The sequence below is a fragment of the Haplochromis burtoni genome, unplaced genomic scaffold, assembly GCF_018398535.1.
Source record: "Haplochromis burtoni strain Fernald_Lab_line unplaced genomic scaffold, NCSU_Asbu1 Contig_54, whole genome shotgun sequence".
NCBI lineage: Eukaryota > Metazoa > Chordata > Actinopteri > Cichliformes > Cichlidae > Haplochromis > Haplochromis burtoni.
Genome location: NW_024582415.1, coordinates 776,300 through 798,568, shown reverse-complemented (window position 1 = coordinate 798,568; position 22,269 = coordinate 776,300). Strand labels below are relative to the sequence as shown.

At 40.9% G+C, this 22,269-nt stretch overlaps 2 protein-coding genes across 4 annotated transcripts in view; both read right to left on the bottom strand.

Moving 5' to 3' along the window:
* The window catches only part of LOC102302419 (rho guanine nucleotide exchange factor 28), a 43,321-nt gene extending 22,017 nt beyond the window's left edge, over positions 1-21,304 (bottom strand). The window contains exons 1-11 of one of the 2 annotated variants that reach the window (XM_005924428.3): positions 21,257-21,304; positions 17,915-18,056; positions 16,734-16,843; positions 16,322-16,508; positions 12,871-13,054; positions 10,776-10,977; positions 10,404-10,479; positions 9,112-9,158; positions 8,463-8,556; positions 650-771; positions 76-458 (exon numbers count right to left, since the gene is read on the bottom strand). In XM_005924428.3, the coding sequence (XP_005924490.1) occupies positions 76-458; positions 650-771; positions 8,463-8,556; positions 9,112-9,158; positions 10,404-10,479; positions 10,776-10,977; positions 12,871-13,054; positions 16,322-16,508; positions 16,734-16,843; positions 17,915-18,056; positions 21,257-21,289 (1,580 nt within the window). In that variant the 5' untranslated portion in view covers positions 21,290-21,304. Of the gene's footprint in view, positions 1-75; positions 459-649; positions 772-5,251; positions 5,536-8,462; positions 8,557-9,111; positions 9,159-10,403; positions 10,480-10,775; positions 10,978-12,870; positions 13,055-16,321; positions 16,509-16,733; positions 16,844-17,914; positions 18,057-21,256 lie in introns of those variants that run through there. The other variant, XM_042220727.1, reaches the window with a different exon arrangement.
* The window catches only part of utp15 (UTP15 small subunit processome component), an 11,743-nt gene continuing 7,893 nt past the window's right edge, over positions 18,420-22,269 (bottom strand). The window contains exon 13 of one of the 2 annotated variants that reach the window (XM_005924423.3): positions 18,420-21,289. The gene's annotated coding sequence lies outside the window, so the exon portion shown is untranslated. Of the gene's footprint in view, positions 21,290-21,391; positions 21,479-22,269 lie in introns of those variants that run through there. The other variant, XM_042220729.1, reaches the window with a different exon arrangement.

Here is a 22,269-nt window from a genome sequence, read left to right as displayed (position 1 = left end):
GGAGTGATCTTTAACATAATCTCAATAGAAGAAATAGTCTAAACCTTTTCAAGAATAACTGCAATTGTGTCCTACCTCAGGCCTCGGCTTGCCTCTGTGAAGCTGCATCCTCTACGACTCAAAGAAGGAGAGCGTGGCAAGCCTGTCTGCGGCTGACGCTTGTGTGCTTCCTCAAACAAACGGAGGGCGGAAGCCAGGGGCGAGGAAGGAAAAGATGGGGAGGAAGCGAAAGGACAGGGGGGGGAGACAAGAGGGGACTGCTCTCTGTGGTTCTCCAGGCCAGAACCTTGGATTCCCCTCAGCCTGTTGTGGGGTGACGATAGGCACCGGCTCTGGGAGCAGTTCCCTGAATTAGGGGGAGTCACAGAGAACGAATCCCAGCTGGAGCTGTCAGCATGAGATGCAGGGCTGACCTCCTCTTCCCCTGGAGAGCGGTATTTAATGTCAGCATCGTCCACCTGGAAAAGAAAAGTGAGAATGCAATGAGAGAGACCCCAAACTGTTCCACCAGATGATTTGCAGCTCATCCAGTGAAACGATTCACATCTTATGAGCAAAGTCTGTTGTTCATGCGCTGTTCTAAATTATATCCCTGTCGTAAACTGCATTTTACCTAATGACACTGTATAGAAAAACTTGAGCAACTCACCTGATCCACCAGCATGGCGTTGGCATACACTTGGTCTTTGCCGTGTATCATCACTGACAGTCTGGCAGCTGCAGCCAGTGTTGGAGACGAGGCCTGGCTCTCCCTTATGGACTGGCTTTTCTCTACAGAGAGAGAAGAATGCACAGAGAGCCGGGATTTTTCAATATTACATTTAGTTTCCACAGCAACACCAAATAACTTCTCACAAACACGGGAAGTGACATAGACATCCTGGGCAGTTGCTTGTCATTGTTCAGGACTAAGAGTCTCTGTATGCGTTTGTGTGTGTATGAGTGTGTGCATGTATGTGTGTGTGCATGCCTCTATCTGAATGGCTCTTTGCACACACGCGTGAAAGGGCGTGCACGGAGTCAAGAGTACACATCTGTAGGCTTGTTTCTTCTCCACCCTGCCTTCGATGCAGTGGGTGAGTGGAAATAACTCCTGGTGAGCACACAGTAGCATTGAGAGGAATCCTTTCAACACAGAAGAGCCACTGTGAGCAGCAGCCTGGTTTTACTGTTAAACGGGGAAAAACACTCCTGCTCTCAAAACACGCAAAGCTCCCTCTGGGATGTTGCTCTGTATAAAGCACACACACTCTCCACAACTCAGTTTCTTATGAAGTATTTCAGGTTTGAAAATAACCGATTCACATAAACAAAGAAGGTAAAAGTTACCAGTAATACTACACATAACAATAAACCTTTGGTAAGACGCTAATGGGCATATTATTTTTTAAGAAAGTTTAAATGCTCTATACAAACTAGTTTTTTACTAATAACAACAACAACAATAAAATAGTCATTATTTATAGAGTACTATTAAAATGCAACTTAAAATGATACTGGCAGCAAAATAAACACATAGGTCATAAAATCTTACTTTTCTACACACAAAAAAAATGTATATAAAATGGTTAGCATCAGATAAAAATCCTCAAAAGCTATAAAACAGCTAGAAATCAGGTGAGACTAAATAGTCAGCTGCTGCTTTTAATGTGAAAAATAACCACAGTAACAATTATTTTCAAACTTACTTGCAAATTCTGACTGCTCATAAAAAATCTCTATTAAACACTAACCAGGTACACTGACTTTACTTTTTTTAATAGTTTTTTTTTTTTTACTGCTACTAGATAACCATCAGCAAAATGTGTGTTTCTGCCAGTGTTAGGTAATATTACTTTTAAAAGTAAAATGCTTAACAAGCTACAAGATTATTGTTTTACTTTCTGTTAACTTCCTCAAAGTGAAGGTTTCTCTTTTCTATGCCATCTCGCTAGGTGAACTACACATGTGCACAAGTAGCAGGAACAGGACAAAAAGAGCACAAATGTTTCAGCGATTGCCTTTTTTGATTTCAAAGCATCAAAGTGAAAATGGGACGTACAGTAAAATGATTGGTTAATCGCCAAAGTAAGTCAATTTATGATTACTTGAACTGCGAAACTACCACCATTACATTACATTACTTGTTAACAAAAGAAAAAAAGTCATCAGTCTGAAGAAAGAAAACTTGTAGAGGAATTTACATTAAGCCGAAGATTCAACAGAAAAATCTAATCACACCAGCAGCTGGTGCATTTCTGGTCGTAGTAACCAGAAGAGGAGGTCTCATTAGCGCAGTTACATTATTAAGCTAATAATGACATTCTCACCTTGCCGTGACCGAGCTTTGCCTCCTACAGTGTCTTTGCCACAGCAAGACTCAACATTCTTCTTTTAAAGTAAATCAATAGTTTATCCATTGTGTCCAAGCTGCCAGCACTGCAGAATAATAATAAAAAAAGGCATTCAGCAACTGTAACAGTGAATAAATCAAAGAAGAAACTGGCTGTGCTTCCTATATGCTGCAAGTTAGATAAATATGAGAGGCAAGAGGGAGCTGAGCTAACACTGATGAGGACACCAGATGATTCCCATTACATCCATGTTAAACATAAACGAATTAACCCAAGTTTAAGTACTGCAGCATATACAGAGATGACTGCACATCACTCCAGGACAGCCAAAGTTTTTATATCTCTCAGCGAAATTCTTACATTTTTACAACCTGATTCTCCATTGTTAAAAACGTCTGGATTCTCTTAGTTTCACCTGAAGAGATTATACTGTATATGAACCTCAAACCAAATTCACTGTACCTGCGCAAAGTCACATAAAACTTTCTGCTATGTAGAAAAGGATTCGTTTTAGTCCAACATCAAATCCACAGAATGGGCTTAGATTCTGGATGTGGGTCAAACTGCTGTTTGAAAGCAGATATCATTTCATATAAACCTACTTTAGGGACTTGACAGACAGACCTAATAGTTCAGGCTCTGGGCAGGGTCCAAAGCCACAGCTGGCTGCTGTGGCCTCAATCATTCACACACCTCTGACCCATAAATTCTGGCTCAGTGAACATTACTGTCGGGCAGTGTGATCTGTGTTTAACATTAGTTAACTGGGGGAATAACAGAAGCAGGGTGTTCATATTGCCAACAAGTTACAACAGCAAAAAGTAATTCGTCCTGCTGGAAAAGCTGTCTTTATTCCCGAGGCAGAGTAAGCAGTCAATCAGCTGTGACTTGAAAGGGGATGTTTTTTTTTTTTTAAAGAAAAGCAGAGCAGTATGCGGATCTATTTATGTAGGATTTCTGCTCGCTAAAAGTAAAGCTGAAGTGATGTGATATTCAGAGCATGTCCCTTAGTGAGAAGCAACCGTATACAGTAGCAATGCCTAAAGTAGCAGCAGCGAGAAAAACAGAGACCGAGAGAGACTCTATAGCAAAACAGACAAAGACAGCAGTCAGTGCCAGGTTTCCAGACCAGGGCAGTTAAACACAGAGAGTGACCCTTCAACCCATGCACACCCCTGGGAGAGGGAGACCGAGGTAGGCAGGATGAAGAGGAGGGGGAGGCAGCGCAGCCACAAGGCTTCTTTCTCAAGGTTCACTCCTTTTAGAAGCTGTAGGGCAAAACATAAAATTCAAGATAAACATACAATAACAATGATTAATTGTATAAACACCTAGGCTTGCTTATTATAATTATAAATGGATTATTTGTTCATGCTGTTCCTTCTTTTATGATGTAACTTGCTTTACAAGGACCACACTAAACAGCTGTCACTTTGATGAGAGCTGAAAGTAAAATAACAAGCCAAGTCTCAAAGAATCACAACAGGAGGTCTTATTACCTTATAAAAATAGGGGAGGCATTTATTTAACTTTAGTGTTCGGGACTTTTAAATCATTAGAACAATTGTCCACCAACATCCACAAAACCACTCTGAGTTATGACACCTGTGGTCAAACATCCCAATCCAAGCATCACAGGCCCATTGTATTTACAGGAAAAGGTGAAGCCAGAACGAGCCGTGCAACTCTCAGAGCAAAGAAATAAACGTCTGTCTGTGCACACCTGAAATCACATTTCACTTTGCAGGTGTATTGTTAGACCAGAAAAAAAAGAAAGTCGAAATCGAGTAGAAGCAGTTCAGTTCAAAAAGTTGATGCAGTGCCACCGTTTCTGTTCCTCATTGAGAGAGCATGGGCCAGCAGTGAGTATAAAGCTAGCCTGTGTCAATCACAATTACAAAGCAATAACATAGATAATCTTGCAGAGGTTTATGGTGAAAGATGAGGAAAAGACAACTGGAGCTGAGCCATGACACAGCCGTGGCAGTAACATAATCTTTCCCCGTGTCTGTCTCTCTGATCCTAACTCCCTCTCTCTTTCTCGCTTCTCCCAACAAACACAGAATCACTTGTACATAAGCAACGAACTGTTTAACCACTCTGGTTTAATCATGCACTATTTTTAGCATTTAATTTAACTCTCCCATGACTAACAATGAAATAACAAATTTTTATGCCAGGATGAAGTATTAACCAGATTTTGGTTCCGTGCCTGATAATAAACCAATACTCAATTCAATCACAGTCACTCTTTCACTGACACCTAAACAACCAATTAGAGCTATCAAGTGCAGTTCCCTGAGGCTAGGGATATGACCGCACATATTAAACAGTGGGCCTCCCATTTGCACTGCAACCTAGCAGTCACATGAGGCCACGACTTCTCAGCAGGGTTTAGATGCACACAACAGTTTGAAGATGGTGAAAGCCCCAAACCACTCAATCAGCCTCGAGTGGACATCTGACATTCCCCAACATACTGTCAGGTATCAGGTTACATCACTGGTAAACATGCAGTTAGCTCTCTCTGACAGACTCGGTGCTGCAGTGGATGTCTGTGAGTAAGAGTGTGTAATGGGAAAAGTCTAATTTTAACTTTATTGTTCCACAGTGAATGGTGAAACATGCCTGCCAACAGGGCATTTAGAAGTTAAGTCCTGAGTTTGCCAGAAGAGCTGCCTAATCTGTGTTTAAAAAGTTAACATTTTTCACTTTAAAATGATTCCACATGTTTTTCCAAATCTTTTTTGTGTCTGTCAAACACTGCAGACATCAACATGTCAGAAATGTGTTTTAAGGACGTCAATGACAGTGAAGTGAAAAGTGAATTAAGATTTGTGGATACTCGCAGAACTATACCTGTCAAAGCGACAGAATAGCAAAACTACTTTTAAATATGGTTTTTAATGCTGCGTTACCTTTTTTCCCCATCTTCCGGCGCATCCTCATCTTGGGAAAAGAAGGCCAGGAGTAGTTGAAAGGGCAGTCGGAGTCAGAGTCCATGAGTTACGATCTTATAGAAAATCTTCATCCGAACAGTTCGATGTGTGTGATGAATAAATGAGCAGTTACGTCTATTCCCACATGGCTGAACAGACTGCGGACTAGCTGTAGCACTCACTCTCCTTTTTTTCCCCGGAGCCCTGCTGCAGACACTCTGACACTTCAGGAGTGAGCCAGCATGTTCCCCTCTGTCTCCCCCAACCACCCCTCCCCCTAAACTACTCCCCTTCCCCCTCCACAGCTCTCAACCAACTGTCCAGCAGAGCCGGGGCTGAACTCTTTCTTTTTGAGTTTCCTCTCTGTCTGCTCTTCTTACATCTGAGCAAACTTTTAGGTAACTAAGTCAGTCTCTGCCTTCTTTGCTCATATACCACACACGGTCATGAGAAAGAGGGAGCGAGCTATACACATGCTGACAGCAGCAGAGGGAGGGACTGAGGAAGGGAGAGAAACAGTCAAATATAGGACTGACTTTAGAACCGGCAGCGAAGAGAAACATGAAGCCAGACTGCTTATTGAAAGTGAGTCTCAGACATGATAGAAATCATTAACCCTGTGAGTCCATAACTGTCTCGGAGAGATACCAGGCTGCATAGCTGAACACTACCCAGTTAAAAGCACTGGCAATTCATCCCAAATATGCCTAATGCCATCTGAAGAGAGTCCTTCTCAATCACTCCATTCTCTCGTTCTCTATATTTTAGCATGTCAAAGCCCAGCTGAGAGGGGAGGAGGGACTGCCAGGTTAGCAGCTTCTCCATGGAGACAGCACAGAGAGCTGCTGCTGTTTTCTTCATCCATGTTTCCTCCTCTTGCCAAACTGCAGGAGTACAGTGCTCCAATTGCAGCAGCACAGATACAAGTGAAGATCAGCAAAAAGGATGGTAAAGAGGATTTACAAGACAAACTGGACAATGGCACTGTGAAAAGAGGTCAAGCATGGGTTTACACATGCACATAAATGAAGGAATGTGAAAAACAGAGAGAGAAAAAGGAGATGAGATGGGTTTTGCAGGCAGAATATACGCGAAGAGTAGAAAAAGAGGTACACTGTGACTATAGAAAGTTTCTGTGTATGTGCATGGGGAGGGGTGATGGAGGGTGTTGGCACCGGGCTAGTGAACATTAATGCTGCCTTTGTGGGGTCTGTGTGAGGTTTAATCCTTTTTTCCATTCTCCAATTAGATCCCACAGTCGGGGTCGCAGACTCTTCTCTGCGCTCCTGGTGCTGCACTTATCGTTTGTTGACACCCTGCCAAACTATCCATATCATAAATCCCTTTCTCTCACAGTTTCCCCCCCTATTACACACACACACACACACACATAAACACACACTGCTTTAACACTCCTCTGCTCTCCTTTCCCTGGAGATCTCAACAAGCTGCTGGAAAACTGCATTCAGCAAAGCCCTGGCAACCCCCATTCAACCACAAACACCCCCTTTTTACTTCCCTATACCCCTGTCCCACTCAGAGCACTCTTCCCTACTGAATTCTTCCAATCAAATACACAAGTGAACACACATGCACACAGAAACTTCTTCCCTCTCCTCAACTGTGGAGGAGAGCAGCGCTCCTCGGGATGAAGTGGCCTTTGCTATTTGTTCGCTAAACTCACATTAAAATGCTGACCTGGAAGGATGTGATGGGGAATGGTATGTGTATTCGTCTGTATGTAGGCATTTGGGTGCAAGAGTGTGTTTTGGGTGGGGTATTTAAATATCGGGGGCATTAGGAAGGCAGAGATGGGGGAATGTGTGACTGAAGAAGACAAACAGTCCTTTATCCCTCTCAAAAAAATCCAAATTATCATATGAATCTTGAAAAGAGTAGTTTTCTATATACATACAGTCATGTCAAATAAGTTACAGTAATCTGAAATGGAGACAGGAAAGATGACATCAAGAAGATAGGGGAAAGATGACAGCTACATTCGAAATTCCTCATCCCTAGCTGAAGCGCTGGATACACAAGTTCTGTCTGTGTACCCGATGACGCATTCGCTCAACGTATGCAGTCAAATTGTTAGTGTTAACAAACAGACCAGAATCACAATATAAGCTTCACTACTTCACTAAAAAATGTAAAAACCTTCTAGCCACTCACGATACCTGACAGGCCAGGAATGTTTACTGAAGAATTTAAATTCTTTAAGGGTCAAATGAGCACCTTTATCCCAGAAGAATGGCATGTATGAAACCTGAGTCATTTCCAGTCTGAGCTGTGTTCATTCAAACATGACCCACTGAGGGGAAACTTGTGCAAAACATCATTCAAGTGACCAATATTATTTGATCTGAGCCACAGAAGGTGATTTAAGGGGTCAAAAGAGGCCAGAGGGAGGCAGACATCACAGGCTACACGAAAATGATGAAGAGCTTCCACTCAGCTAACAAACACAGAGAAACATGCACACAGAGGACAAAATGGCTTAACCATTTAGCATGAAAAACTACACTCACCACAGGATGCTAAGATTACAGATGTTCAGTGCCAAGTGTTATAAAGTCTGAAGCCTCAGCTTGTAACCACAGCATTCTTACACTGAGGCATCAGTCTGGTCTGCAGTAATACCAGCCAATTATTAACCCACAGGATGTTCCCACTCTCAAATCCTTCCTATTGCAATCCAGGAGTACATCAGAGTGAAGCCACCTTCAGCCATTTAGTCAGGAATTGGCTTGGTTTGTTTCTGGTCGCCTGTCACTATTGGCAGAAGCAGGATGAAGTGTTCATTAAAAAAGAAAAAAAAAAAAAAAGATCCTGCTCGGTTCAACAATAACTGTAAACACAGAGTGACACGACTAAAAAAACTTCAGGGAGAGGGGGGCAAGACAAGCCAGGGGCCTGAAATGTGATCCTATAGTCAGCGGGGACAGTCGGCAGCCATAGATGATGGTTAGAGTTCCAAGTTCTGTTCAGGAAAGGAAATGTTTCCTGCAGTTTGAACTCACTCAATAATTTGAAGCTACTTGGATAACTTCCTATGAACATAACAGCACCTAAAACAACAGTGATCGATTTCCGTCTGCACAAAAGTTGATGTACCACAAACTCTACAATTAAAACCACAGCTAAAAACGGACTTCTAAAAAAACAAAATTACTTTGAAAGAAAATCTTACCAGAGTCAGACTGTGAAGGCTCGTCTTCTTCGTCCTCCTCATTCAGACAGAACATCAGCGGCTCCTCGTGTACTTCGGAGTAGAAACTGGGAACCTTTAACGAAACAGCATGCACATTTCCAGCATACCACAAAAACCGAAAAAAACGAGTAGAACTAAGTAAAAAAACACAAGTGTTTGGCGAGTGCCTAGGTGTGTGAGACAGATCAATTAGTTAACCATCTGTAACACATTAAACTGTTCCTACTGGATGACAAGAATCATGTGCACACACCACACTTCTCAAAACACGAAACACACACTTGACCGCTCACAAAGTCAGCTATTCAGTGGTGTGTGCAAGGTGCCAAATCCAGCACCTTGACAATAAGAGTGAAAAAAAAAAAAACAACAACTGTGGAGCATTGAGAAGCAGACAATGCTCCACAGTTATTGTAGCAGTGCTTGCCACTAGCTGGTACAGATGTTCATGGAAAGTGAATAAGTGTGTTTAAAATGCCACCTGTAATAACATATTCAGGAAAATTGGAAGGAACGCCTCTTGTTGCACGGAATTTGTCAAGAATATTCGGATCATATTGTAATTCATAGACTTGTACGCATGTGAATCCTTATAAAAATGTTTTACTGCCGTGCGTTAAATACTTACATTCTCTTCAACGGCAGAGTTTTCTCCATTTATGTCAGGATACAGTGCTGAAAAAAAGACAACATTTTCAGACATAGCCATCAAACTTCAAAAGAAACACAAGTAAGCACAGATGCTTGCCAGTTTTTAATGATCCCACGTAAACGCAGGTTTTTGTTTTCTTTTCATAAACCTGGGGGATTTATTTATTTTTACTGTGTGGCCTTGATCTCCATTTTCATTTAATTACCATGTTCATCCTAGATCAAAGGGCACGGTGTATGATGGCTTACCAGTAACAAGGCAGAAATACATGGAAATTAGTGTTTGGGTGGTTTGATTAGTGGCCTTGGGTGATGTTGAAAAATGAAGGCAGGATATGTAGCAGAAGTGGCCCATAAAAGATAGATAGGCTGGAACAGAGTTTCAGAGAGAAGAGAAAAAGTAGTGCCAGAGCTTGAGAGACAAAGACAGAGGGACAAAAAAGAGAAGGATGAAATATTTCAAAAATAAAAACAAAACTAGCTCAGATACTGTCAAAGATACTGTCAATCACACTAGTGATGTGGCTTGGGATCTCAGTGGAATATGCCAAATACTAGTGGGTAAACTGCTTTAAAATTCCCTACTTAATGTCCACAGGCCTTATGTAGGGAATTTTTATAAGAATTTTTATGCCATGCTGAGTTTTCCTGTAGCACCAGGAACAGGTCAAAGTTTTTATTCATCTATTTAAATATCCTTAAATATCCACATTTAAAAACAAGGCCTACATCAGATTTGAAGAACTCTTTATTTTACTGAGCTTCCTTTATATCTGCTTGATGAAGTAGTAAATCCATCCTCTACTCTTTATCCAAATCTACCACTGGAAGGAATGATTAAGCAGACTTGCCCAAAACTTCCCACATTTTATTTTATAAACAAAATATCTTCAACTACCTTGTTTTTTAAATGATTATGTTTGATGAGAAATACTTTTAAGCAGAAAGTTTTGAAGTAGACTGTTGTTATTGTTTTTAATTATTTCCCTGATAACTGACTAACGATTGATCATCTATTCAGCAAAGAAATGAGAAACCGCCACCTTCATACAGTTGACTTGTTTTTTGCCATATCTTTGCAGTACCCACAAAGCCCAGATGAGGGCAGTCAATTTCTACTGAAGTCTGCATGACACCACAGTGTGTAGATTCAATACAGTGAAAAATAGCAAATCATCTCAACATGAAAGAGGAGAGCTAAGACTCCATGGTTTAGTTTAATCAGGCCTCCAAATCCCACAAATCAGACAGATTGAATGTGTATGATACCACTGTCTGCAGGATCATCCACTAGTTCTTCCTTCCCTAAGATCGTCTCCACCCGCTCCCTCCTTAGTGCTTTGATCTGTAGGAGAAAAAGCAGCATTTAAATCAAAAGATTCGGTAAACTGAGAAAGTATTGTATTTATGGGTTTTGATTTTTCTGTTTAGTTAGTTGCACACCTGCTACCTAACCTTAATTTAATAGTACCTTTAAGAACCTTGAACAAAAAAAACCCATCCTCAACAAAAGCTTAATCTGTCATTTTTTTTGTTTTGCTTTTATATAATTGTAATCAACTACCTTTTTCTAATTTATTCTTGTGTTTACAAATATCACCTTTACAATCTTTACGACCATCATAATATTGTTCTGCTCACCCCTCTGAGGAAGTCCTCATCTCTCAGTCGCTCTCTGAGAAGCAGGATGTCAGCATGTCGGCTCTCCTCCGAGCTCCACCTCAGGTTTTGTCTGACAGTCAGAGTCAGGTTCCCCATGTCATGACAGAACCTAAGCAGGCGAGATCTGTCTGCCCACACCTGGGAAAGACCAGCGGGAGGTGTAGCTAGTGGATTGGGTGGGCTGCAAAACAACAGAAAAAAATATTAGGCATTAGGGTTGATATTTCGAATACTGTTTTTACTATTTTCCCAAACTTCTTTAACATATTGCATATCACATTTACTGTCATTAAGTGCATATGATCTGGTCTTGTAGGCAAAATAAATTAACCTGTAAGGGTGTGGATCCAGTTAGAGGTGGAGTTTTCAGGTAACACAAACAGGTGCAGCCAAGTGGCGGAGGGCTTTCGCTTTGGTGGCCTCAGAATCTCATCTCTGATTTTTGCAGATGATGTGGTTCTGTTGGCTTCATCGGGTGAGGGCCTCCAGCTCGCACTGGAACGGTTCGCAGCCGAGTGTGAAGCAGCGGGAATGAGGATCAGCACCTCCAAATCGAGGCCATGGTTCTCAGCCGGAAAAGGGTGGAGTGCCCACTCCGGGTCGGGGATGAGTTCCTGCCCCAAGTGGAGGAGTTCAAGTATCTCGGGGTCTTGTTCGCGAGTGATGGGAGAAGGGAGCCGGAGATCGACAGACGGATTGGGGCTGCAGCTGCAGTAATGCGGACGCTGCACCGGTCCGTCGTGGTGAAGAGGGAGCTGAGTGTAAAAGCGAAGCTCTCAATTTACCGGTCGATCTACGTCCCTACCCTCACCTATGGCCACGAGCTGTGGGTAGTGACCGAAAGAACGAGATCGCGGATACAAGCGGCAGAAATGAGCTTCCTCCGAAGGGTGGCTGGCCTCTCCCTTAGAGATAGGGTGAGAAGTTCGGCCATCCGGGAGGGGCTCAGAGTAGAGCAGCTGCTGCTCCACATCGAAAGGAGCCAGCTGAGGTGGTTCGGGCATCTGACAAGGATGCCCCCTGGGCGCCTCCTGGGTGAGGTGTTCCAGGCATGTCCCACCGGGAGGAGGCCCCGGGGCAGACCCAGGACACGCTGGAGAGATTATATCTCTCGGCTGGCCTGGGAACGCCTTGGTATTCCCCCGGATAAGCTGGAGGAGGTGGCTGGGGAGAGGGAGGTCTGGGCCTCTTTGCTTAGGCTGCTGCCCCCAGCGACCCGGCCCCGGACAAAGCGGATGAAGATGGATGGATGGATGGACAAACAGGTGACATATGATAACAAAATGCACTTCATCACTTCAATATAATCACAGTATTTTGGAAATTTAGAAATGGATTTGAAACATAACTGGGTCTTGTTCACCATGAAGGAAGTTTTGCCTATAGTGTTGTGCTACTGCTTGTCATGGTTCTGGGTCCAGTTGGACCCAGCAATTGAGTTTATTATGTTTTGGTTTACTTTGGCATCATGGATTATTCTTTATGTTTCTCTGGTACTTTGTGTTTCAGTTATCTTGGTGTTTTGGATTGTTTTCTCATTCTCTTGTTGTGATGATGATGATGTTTATTATTAGAGTTTCATGTTTCTGTTTATCCATGTTTTAGGAATTGTGGTTTCATGTATTATTTTCTGTCCGTGTCTTTTAGTAGTTCATGTTTCCTGTTTTATTGTGAAAGTCGTTGTCTTAGGTTAGTGTGTGCAGCTTTGTTCCCCCCTGTCTCGTTAGCCCTGATCTCTCCCAGCTGTGTCTCCCTCCTGTTGCCCATTCCCTCATTACTACCCTGTGTATATAAGCCCTGTGTTTTCCCATGCTCTGTGTCGCGTCGTACCCTCAGAATTATGCCTGTGTGTTCAGTTCTCAGTGTCGTTTATCACCAGCAATAAAGCTAAGGTTCTCAGTTTCAATTCAGTCTCAGAGTCTCGCATTTGGATCCTCCTCTCCATCCGCCTGCACACAGAGCCCTGACAGGAGCACAGGAAACTTCTACACTGAATACACAATGTTTTATCAAAACAGTCATTCATTTGTCAGAGTCTCTCCTGGAAGCACCTCGTTAAAGTTTATAATCTTACTTGGAGAGCAGCTCCAACAGTTCAGTGTTGCCTGCTGTCTGTGCCAGCTGCAGCGGCGTGACTCCATTTTCGTTTGGCAGATTGACAGCCATCAAACCCCCAGGCTGGCAAAGCAACAGCTCTGCAAGTCGACACATACCCCATCGAACAGCTAGGTGGAGGGGAGACTCTCTGGGACAGTGCTCTGGAGAATAGGGAGAAAAATATATTACAATTTTAAAAAATGACATCTCTGAAGACATGAAAGAATGCAGCGGGATCCAAGACAACTGCTTAACCAGGAGGAAACTAGCATGTCAGAAATCTGGATAACCGTCTAATTAGGATAACTATCTGAACTGTCACTAACTGATTTCTATTCTTACACAGCACTGGATCCCTCTGGTCCACTGACCTATTTTAAGGCAACAGAAGCCTTTTAACAAGATCGTGACAACAGACAGTCTACAAATGTGACGACTTCTTAGATTTGTGTCTGCCATTTAATGCAGTCCGACAAGATTTCTATCTGTACCAGATAAAACTGCTCCAGCCGAAAAACATTTTACTCTCTAACAAGTTTTTTTTTTATCTTATTACTATTCCTTAAAAGAGAGAATAAGTTTACATTAAAGTACGTTAGTTAACTCCAATATAAATTACAAATGCTGTCTGAAAAGAATAAATTGCAGGAAAAATATACAAATATAACAGAAGCAACACTTGGTATCACTTAAAATTGTCATCTCATCATAAAAATGGTAGTTTTTTTTTTTTTTTTACATTGTGATACCATACAGTTTGTCCTTTTTACTGTAATGGGTAGCTGTGTAAAGATTAAGAAATACCCGCAGGATGATGAGAAATGAGTCAAGCTCTGTGCAAGAGCACTTAAACTTCAAATAATTCAGGACTGTATCACCTTTTCAGAATCACAATATTTCTAAGCTGACAACTAGTGTATTTCCCTTTACAGAGGATAAAACATACTTTAGAGAAACTAAACTGAAACTTCAGTCCCAAAAGTAGAAATAAAGAGAATACACCTGTGACTTCCAGTTATACTAAGTAAAGAAAAGGTTTTTATAAAAGAATCAGAATGGTCCCATGTTTAGTTTTTCCTCTTCCTTTTATACTTTGATGTTTCTATCACGATGCTTAAGTGCATCATGGATTTACATGGGTTCACAATGAAATAAATTACCAGCGAAAGTAAAACAAAAAATAATTATTTCAAGATTTTATACTTTTAAAAGAAGAAATAGTAAAAACAATAACTAAAAATATCAGTTGTTATATACTTGTAGAAGTAATGAGAATGAGTCACAGTACAACTAATTAGGCTGCTGTGAGCTTCCTCCTGAAATAATGCCAAAGACGGTGCATGATGTGAAGAATCTAGCTTCATAAAACAGACAGGAAGCGCTTCGTACTTAGCATAAGGCTTACCAATTGAAATCTTGAGTTTTTGTGACAGCTCATTCAGTATGAAGAACATTGCATAACAACCTCTGTGGAGAGAGTCCAAGAAAAAAAATGTCCTGGCTTGCTGTTCAGCACATTGCTGCAAGATTAAACTTTGCTAATGAACATGAAAAGGTGCCTGACGAATACTGGGTGAGATACATTTTTACAGCTCTGACTGGGTGCAGCATGAACTTGGCCAGGACTACCAGAGTAAATACACACAGAAGAACCATGAGCTGACTGTTGTTATGAATTGGTGCTATAAATACAATATATAAATAAAACTGACTTGAATTGAAAAGTTGAAATAATGAGGCACAGAGGTGACAGTGTGGTGAGTGCAAAAGATGTCAGGAGATGACTTATAGATGGAGCCATTAATGTCTGAAAATTAACCAGAATGCTTCCTGAAAAAATGATTCCTAATCTCCAGAAACCTGTCAGGAGAGGAGTACTAGGCTTTATCCTCTGACAAAAATCCAAAGTTCAATGACTGAATCAGTAAAGATTTTGAAGACTTGGTCAAGTGTGTCGCCACCTAAATCCAATAATAACATGTGAAGAGAAAGACAGAACAAAACAACCTAAGAAAGAACAGCTGAAAAAGAATGACAGAATCTCTCTCCAACAAATGTGCAACACTGGCATCCATGCCAGGATTTAGTGCATATTTGAAAAGTAGGGTGGACAGAAGACATACTGAAAAAATAAAAATGCAAATGTCATGAAAGCTGCACTGACTACTACTGACTGTACTGACTTCCTACTGTGCAGCTTCTATTTTTAATATAATGAATACAGCCATGTGAAGAACAAACAGCTTTCCATGCAGTCCTGTGAAAGACTAAGGCCAGACTTGTTGCTTCCATAAGAACTAAGAGAGTGTGTAACAGTCAGGTGTGACTGATAAAATGCACTTCATTAACTGATCATCAGCAACTGTGAACAACAACAGACGTTTTGGCATTTTGCAGGTCCGGAGCATTGAAATGCACGTTAATACAACGCTACAATTTTTCTAGTATGCTCAGTTTAAGAAATGTTCTCAGGAAGAACAGGATTACCTCCAGTGTCATCTTTTGTCTTTGTGACAGTAACAAGGATTTGTTAAGATGTTCCAGTGCTTTTAAATTTTTATTGAAAGCACTGCATGCAAACAGTGAGTACTTAGGAGATTCGGGGATTGATCATTGAGCTGTATTAAGCATCGGCAATAGAATGATGTCATAAGCAGTGTTATCAAATTAACTGCAGACATTTAGAGAGAGACGTTGCAATGAAACAGACTGCCATAACTATATTACAGCTAAATCTAGTTTGTTATTTATGTAGGTGGCCCTACACAAACACTCAGATCATACAAACAGATGGTGGCATCTAGTAAACTTGGTGGTCAGCACACACACAGGCCACACGCAAACACACAAACACATGCTCGCTCAGATTTATTGAGCTCTGCCTAGGGCTACTTCCAGATGGAAAGGCTCTATTAACCACATTACATGCTGCTTAATTGGCTTTGATGAATTTAACAGAGGAACACGTTGGACCATGTTCACTTCCGATTTCAGCCTGGTGAGCATGGAAAATGGGAATAATGGCTGGGGAGAAAGTGGGCAGAGGGGTTGCAGAGTTGAAGAGTTCAACCTCCTGGTATAGTTACCAGGACAGTGCTGAGTGATGCATTATGACAAAGGCTGTCAGCTACATTTCTAATCTATAGCTGTCCTCTTTTTTGTTTTTTGTATGAATAAACGTGTACATAATTAAATATATTATCCTTGTCTGTAAATCCACTCTTTAATTAAAACCCCTCCCTCTAACATGCCATTTTCCAAGCTACAACTTTGTTTGGATAAACAGAGTGTACCATTTTAAGAATTTTCAATTTTTTGTATTTTTAAATACATTTTTTCATGAAATAAAAACTGCATTTTATGTGTCTTTGATAAGCATAACTGTGTAGGAATCCCTGTTCTGCAAGATAAGACAGTGCAGCTCTCACCGTCTCCACTGTGGCTCCCGAGTACATTCCAGTTTGGGGGGATATCGAGGTTAGCCATAGCCAGGGCCACTCGGTGATCCATAGCCCAATGGGAGCTCTGCTGGCCCAGGTTGAAGAGGCTGCTCAGCTCGTTGTGATCCGTGGAGTTCAGACAATGTCCATGGATTACCAGGTGCTCTGCGAGGTCCTGTAAGGGTGCCAGTTATGAATAAGATACAATCAGGTGTAACTGAAGAGCTCTACAAAACATTATTTTCACTGCTGCCTTTGTATTGGAGCTTTTCCCATTCCAATACAAAAATGTCAGTAGAATTCTTATCAATTATATATGAACTAAAAAGCATGTGCACAAGAAAAAACTGTATTAACATGTAATTTTTACCACAAGCACACTTTTTTTGGCTTGTCTTACCTGAGCATCATCATGAACATACTCTAATGAAGCCTCGCCTACCCAGGTGAGAGGTATAGTTTCAGAGCACAGGTATGCCTGGACAGAAACCATCTCTGCCAGATTATGGCCTAAGCAAGCACAACAAAAGTTATATTTAACATCAGTTAAATAAACAATATCTTTTTATATGGTGGAACAAAAAACTCCAAAAGTTACAGATTTTTTTGTTCAAACTATGTTTAATAAACAGAAATAGAAGCCCAAAAGGGTGAAAGGAAATCTATCAAAAGGATTTATGGTTTGTGAGAAATGAGTCAACACTACAAAAACACACTATGGTTACAGGGCTTTAAGAATGCCTCCAAGCCCTTGGATATGTTTGAGTATCAGCTTTTCTTTTTGGATGCTAACAAAGGCACTTTTTGTTTTCTGCATTTCTGCATTGAGTTAGTATGTTTGAGAGTGCAAAGCCTGCAGGACTGCCTGTTGTTTGAGTCAACCTACACAGAGGCTCAGTAATAATGACATATTGTTCATGGAGCTGTTTCACTCCTATGTGGAAGCTGCTAAGATTCTGCACCCTGTCAGACCTCAAGCCACTGTAGGGACATGTTTATGTCTAAGCCAAATTCAAATACATAGGTATTCTGATATATAATCGGGAGTGAAAAAGTGGAAAAACATGGGATTGCTAGAATATACTAATGTTTGACGATGGCTTTGTAAAATACCAAAATACGGCATTAGACATGAGAACATAAAATATTGTGCAAAAATCCTAAAGCACCCGTCATTTCTTTACATTTTGCTTCCAAAGAGCCAAACTTTCATGTAATTTTTATGAGTTTTCTTTAAGCAATAGCTTCAGGATATCCAAATAAGTCAAGGACAAAAGAAGTGGAAGGCCTAAAAAAAACAAAAAACATTAAAATGGAGGAACACTATCTGAAAACCATGTTAAGAAATAGGAAGAAAAAAAATTGAGCAAAGCTGTGACACAGGATCCGAGAGAAGCATCTTGTTATTCAGTTGATCTAAGAAACCATCCGAAGGTACTGAAACAGTGAGGAAACTATATTTCCATGTATGTTCGCTGTATGTAATTTTCCTAGGAAAATACAAAGAAATAGAGGGTGATTTAAGACTTTTACACAGTCTTAAATCCCTGTGTAATTTACATCAGAAAGTCATAAACATACCGGGCACAATAAAGCAGAGCATGACATCACTGTGAGCCCTGGTGACATGGATCAGTGTGGATCCTTCCAAAACAATGTAAACCTCTGCATCTTCTGGCGCAGAGTCAAAACCATCCAGCAATGCAAATACCTTTGCTTCGCCCTGGGATAAATGAAGGTGGAAGAGGTCGAGAGGAAAAACAAAGAAGAAAGACGCTACCGATCAAAAAAACACATCTATTGTTAAGTATACAGGCTCATTTTAGAGCAAGACTTTATTCTGATTCTGATGTTCTAGATTTCTGTAAAGTACACCAAATCCCCTGATAGCATTCCTCTCGAGGGTACAATAAACCATCCCTCCTCAATAAAAACAGGAATGCCTTAGCGCCTCCTCAAAGACCCGTCCTGATCCAGACAGGCTACAAGACTTTAGATTTCTCATTTAAGGCAAAAGAAAGAATGAAAAAAAGGTTTGAACAGTCACACAAATAATAATAATAATAATAATAATAAATAAATAAATCGACTAGTACACATCTAAAAATAAGACATCCTATAACTGTTCTGTTAATTATATTAAAACAATACAAGCCTTTAAGGATCCCAGAAATCTGATTTGCTGAGACCTTGAGGTTTTATATATTGAAATAATATTTATGTTATATTGAAAGCACAAGCTATTCATTTTTTTAACTTGTCAGCCAAAAAGTGGCAAGCTGTTCATATGGCAATTGTGAGAAAACAGCTGCTTATTCACACTTTCAGTAAATATAAACAACACTAGCATTTAATCAGTCTTCTTAGTAACCACTTGAGAAAGTCTAGCACTCACTCTTTACTCACAAGTATATATAAATACATCCACTATGTTCTTTGGCTAGTTGCTACTTTTTGCAGTCTCCAAAGTTTTTCAACAGATTTCTGCATCTTTGCACATTTCTGGGTCCATGCTGTTGGCTTCATGTGATGCTTCCACTTTGAATACGTGGTTATAACTAATGCAACCAAAAGATTTCAAGTATAAAGGCTGAACATGAACTAGCTTCACTAGCTACAAAATAAAAGCTTCCCAGGCTAGTTGTCTTTTAACAGAGCTGCTGCTTTTTCACCACCATCCAACAGTCACAGGGGAAGAAATCTATTGTAGACGATATCAATTTGTCCACCTACAGTGGCCTCAATAGACCAGTGTATTGAGGCCACAAGACATATTGTGTGGGTTATTCTTGGAAACCTATCAAAAGACTGACTGAGGCGGGAGTAGAGGAACAGGCCTGAGGCAAAAAAAAGCTGCAGCCAAAATGTAGGTCCTAAAGGTAAGGTTTACCGTGAAATGCAATATACATTACAGATTAGTGTAGATGGCTTAGGAGTGTATTTTCAGTAGTCTTTCTTTTGGCCTCAACAGCTGACCTGATTTCTCATGGTTAATAAAACCAGAGGCTTTTTGCTTTCACTCCTCTTATTGACTAAAATAAGGACACTTTGAGTAATCCTGCCTCCATTTCTCATTGTCTCACCTAATCTAACCTTTGCGTTCACTTATTTATTTCTTCATGTCTGGAAGATTTCTATTTGACCACAAATCCTCAAACGTCAACCAGGCTTCTCCTGGACCCTCATTAAGACTCTCTACATCTGTATGATTGACCAGACCGTGACCACTAATGGTAATGTGGTCACTAAATGAAATACTGGAAATATCTGTTGATAATGCCAGAGGCAGAAGAAGAATGGATTGGAGCAGACTTTCAAACAAAACTATTTCTGGTGCTTTCAATGATATGAAGTGTGCCAGTGTGGCCATATGCTACTTTTTACTTTGTCTTGCACCTTGAAGGATAGCATATTATTATGTGGATGTGAGCACATACACCAATCAGCTACAATATCAAAACCACTTGTCTCATACTGTTTAGATCCAAGTGATGCTGCCAAAACAGCTCTGACTTGCTGAGGTATGAGCATGAGAGCTCTGTGCTTGTCTTGTGGTGCCTGACAGGGATGTTGGCAGCACATCCTATAGGTCCTGTCAGTTGCTGGGTGGGCTGCCTCCAAGTTTGACTCGACCAGTTCAGTGATTCTGCTCCATTTACTGTTACTCAAGTTGTTCTGTTTTCGCGAAGGGGTGTGCTTGGTTTGTTATAATACTTAGGTTAATGTTATGTTTCAAAAATATTATCCAGAAAATGCAGAAATCCAGTGTCATACACTTGGTCAAATGCATTGTTGTGTTGCTAGGTGATCTGCACTAATACAACAAAGCATTTTTCTGTATGTGATCAAATTATCCTATAAAGTCTGCAAAGTTGCACCTGAACAAATCAACAGACTTCTGGAACAATGTCTTTTGGACAGAGGAGACCAAAGTGGAGATGGTCATAATGCACAGTGCCCCATTTGGCAAAAAACAAGCACAGCATATCAGCACAAACAGCCAAAGGACCTGGGCACATTGGAGTCATTGAGTGGAGCATCTGTATGCCAAAGTATTCTAGAGTCAAACTGTCCCAACAGTTAAAGATTGGCTGAAACTGGGTCATGCAACAGGACAATGATCACAATAGTAACAGACACACACTTTCAGACACATGCTTTTGAGTTTTAAAAATTGTAATAACTATCAGGGGCATGACATTAGTTATAGATTACTGAACTAAACGTGAGCAAAACATCTGCCTTTGATCTCGAAAGGAGCATGATTTTGCTTGCACTGTTTGGTCACCAAACCAATAAAAATAATATTTGACCAAAGTCATGCCCTGTTTGTGTACAGCTTAATCACAGGCAGCAGGGGTTCAAAGGGTTACCATGATCAAAAACGCCACATATCAAATACACAGCAATTACAATTTCTCTTTCATCAAGTAAAATACAAATAAAAAACATCACTGCGAATGAATCACGGAGTTACCAATTTGGTAGGTAGCTACACAAATGCCAGGATCTTATTGTCACCTATGTGCTGATAGATATGTTTATTTTTTTCCCTGAGTTACTTTGAATTAGCGTTCAACAGCAAAACAAACAAACAAACAAAAAAACAACAACACAGAAATGATTTATTCATATGTCTGAAAACACCATTTCCAACAACACAGTGAAAGGGTCACTGGGTTCACATTTAAATAAATCGTACAGAGAAACTACAGCTAACATGATGAACAGACATAGGAAGACATATCAGTCACACCCTTTCAGACACAGCACAATCTGTCAGTGACTTTCATTTTATAAACAAGGATGCTGATCTCTCACTGAATTCCAAACTCAATTTTTAGAGATTTTCCAGAGGGAAAACTAACTGTTGAGATTAATTTAAGAAGCTGATCTAGGCTGCAAACTGGGGCGCATACTTACATACAGAGGCACTTTCCTTCTGCTCAGTTCCATCTGCAGGGAAGACAAACATAAAACAAAAAGATAACTGAGAGACTAAAATGAAAAAGAGAAAACACACTGCACACTTGGAGTGGCCATGTGACTACCCATTACCTCTTTTGTTATTTTGGTTATTCTGCTTTTTCCTCTGATCCTGAAGAGATTACCAAACCTTTTATGTGCCGTGCTGAGTCAGGGGTCCTGTGATGAGACAGGATAATCTTTTGATCCCAAGAATAATGATTTTAATGATGATACTATTCTGCCTTGGTGTGTTGAAGCACCGAAACGCCAAATGTTCCCAAATCTGCTGTGTGTGTGTGTGTGTGTGTGTGTGTGTGTGTGTGTGTGTGTGTGGGAGACACCCAGGACAAGCATGGAGGCTGTGTGGTTCATCACTGAACGGTTTGTTGTGTTTACCTTTTTGTCTCTGGTATGGAGCATTATAGAACGGAGACCACAGAGCTGTGGGTTGCCCCACACCCTGAGAGAGCCTGTTTATTAGTGGCTTTAGTGTGGCTCACTGGTGCAAAGAGCGGCCCCTCCCGTGCAGCCCTGTCTGAGTCAGTTAACAGTATCATTATTTGACCAGTTTATGAGAACAAATGCACTGCACTTTGAAGGCAACCACTGTCCATTTATTTTACCACATGGTGCTCAGTTAGAAAGTGTTTGCAGACAAGTCGGCATCTTCCATGCAAACCATGGGCAAAGCAACCACATGGAGGTTTTTTTTGCAGGAACCACAGTGTGGCTGATTTTACCCAGCAACCTCCAGCATCCACTCATCAGCTGAGAAATGCACATTTTCCTTAACATCTGGGGACAGGAGAGAGGAACTGCCAAATCTCTACTGCAGTGTGACTGAGATCTTACATGTCAGTCACCTACCTGCTCTCTGTAACCTGCTCGTCCTCCCTCCTGAAGCCACACCATTACAGCCTTGTTTGTCTCACCTTTGGCTTCAGTTTAACTAACACTGAGAAGTTGAA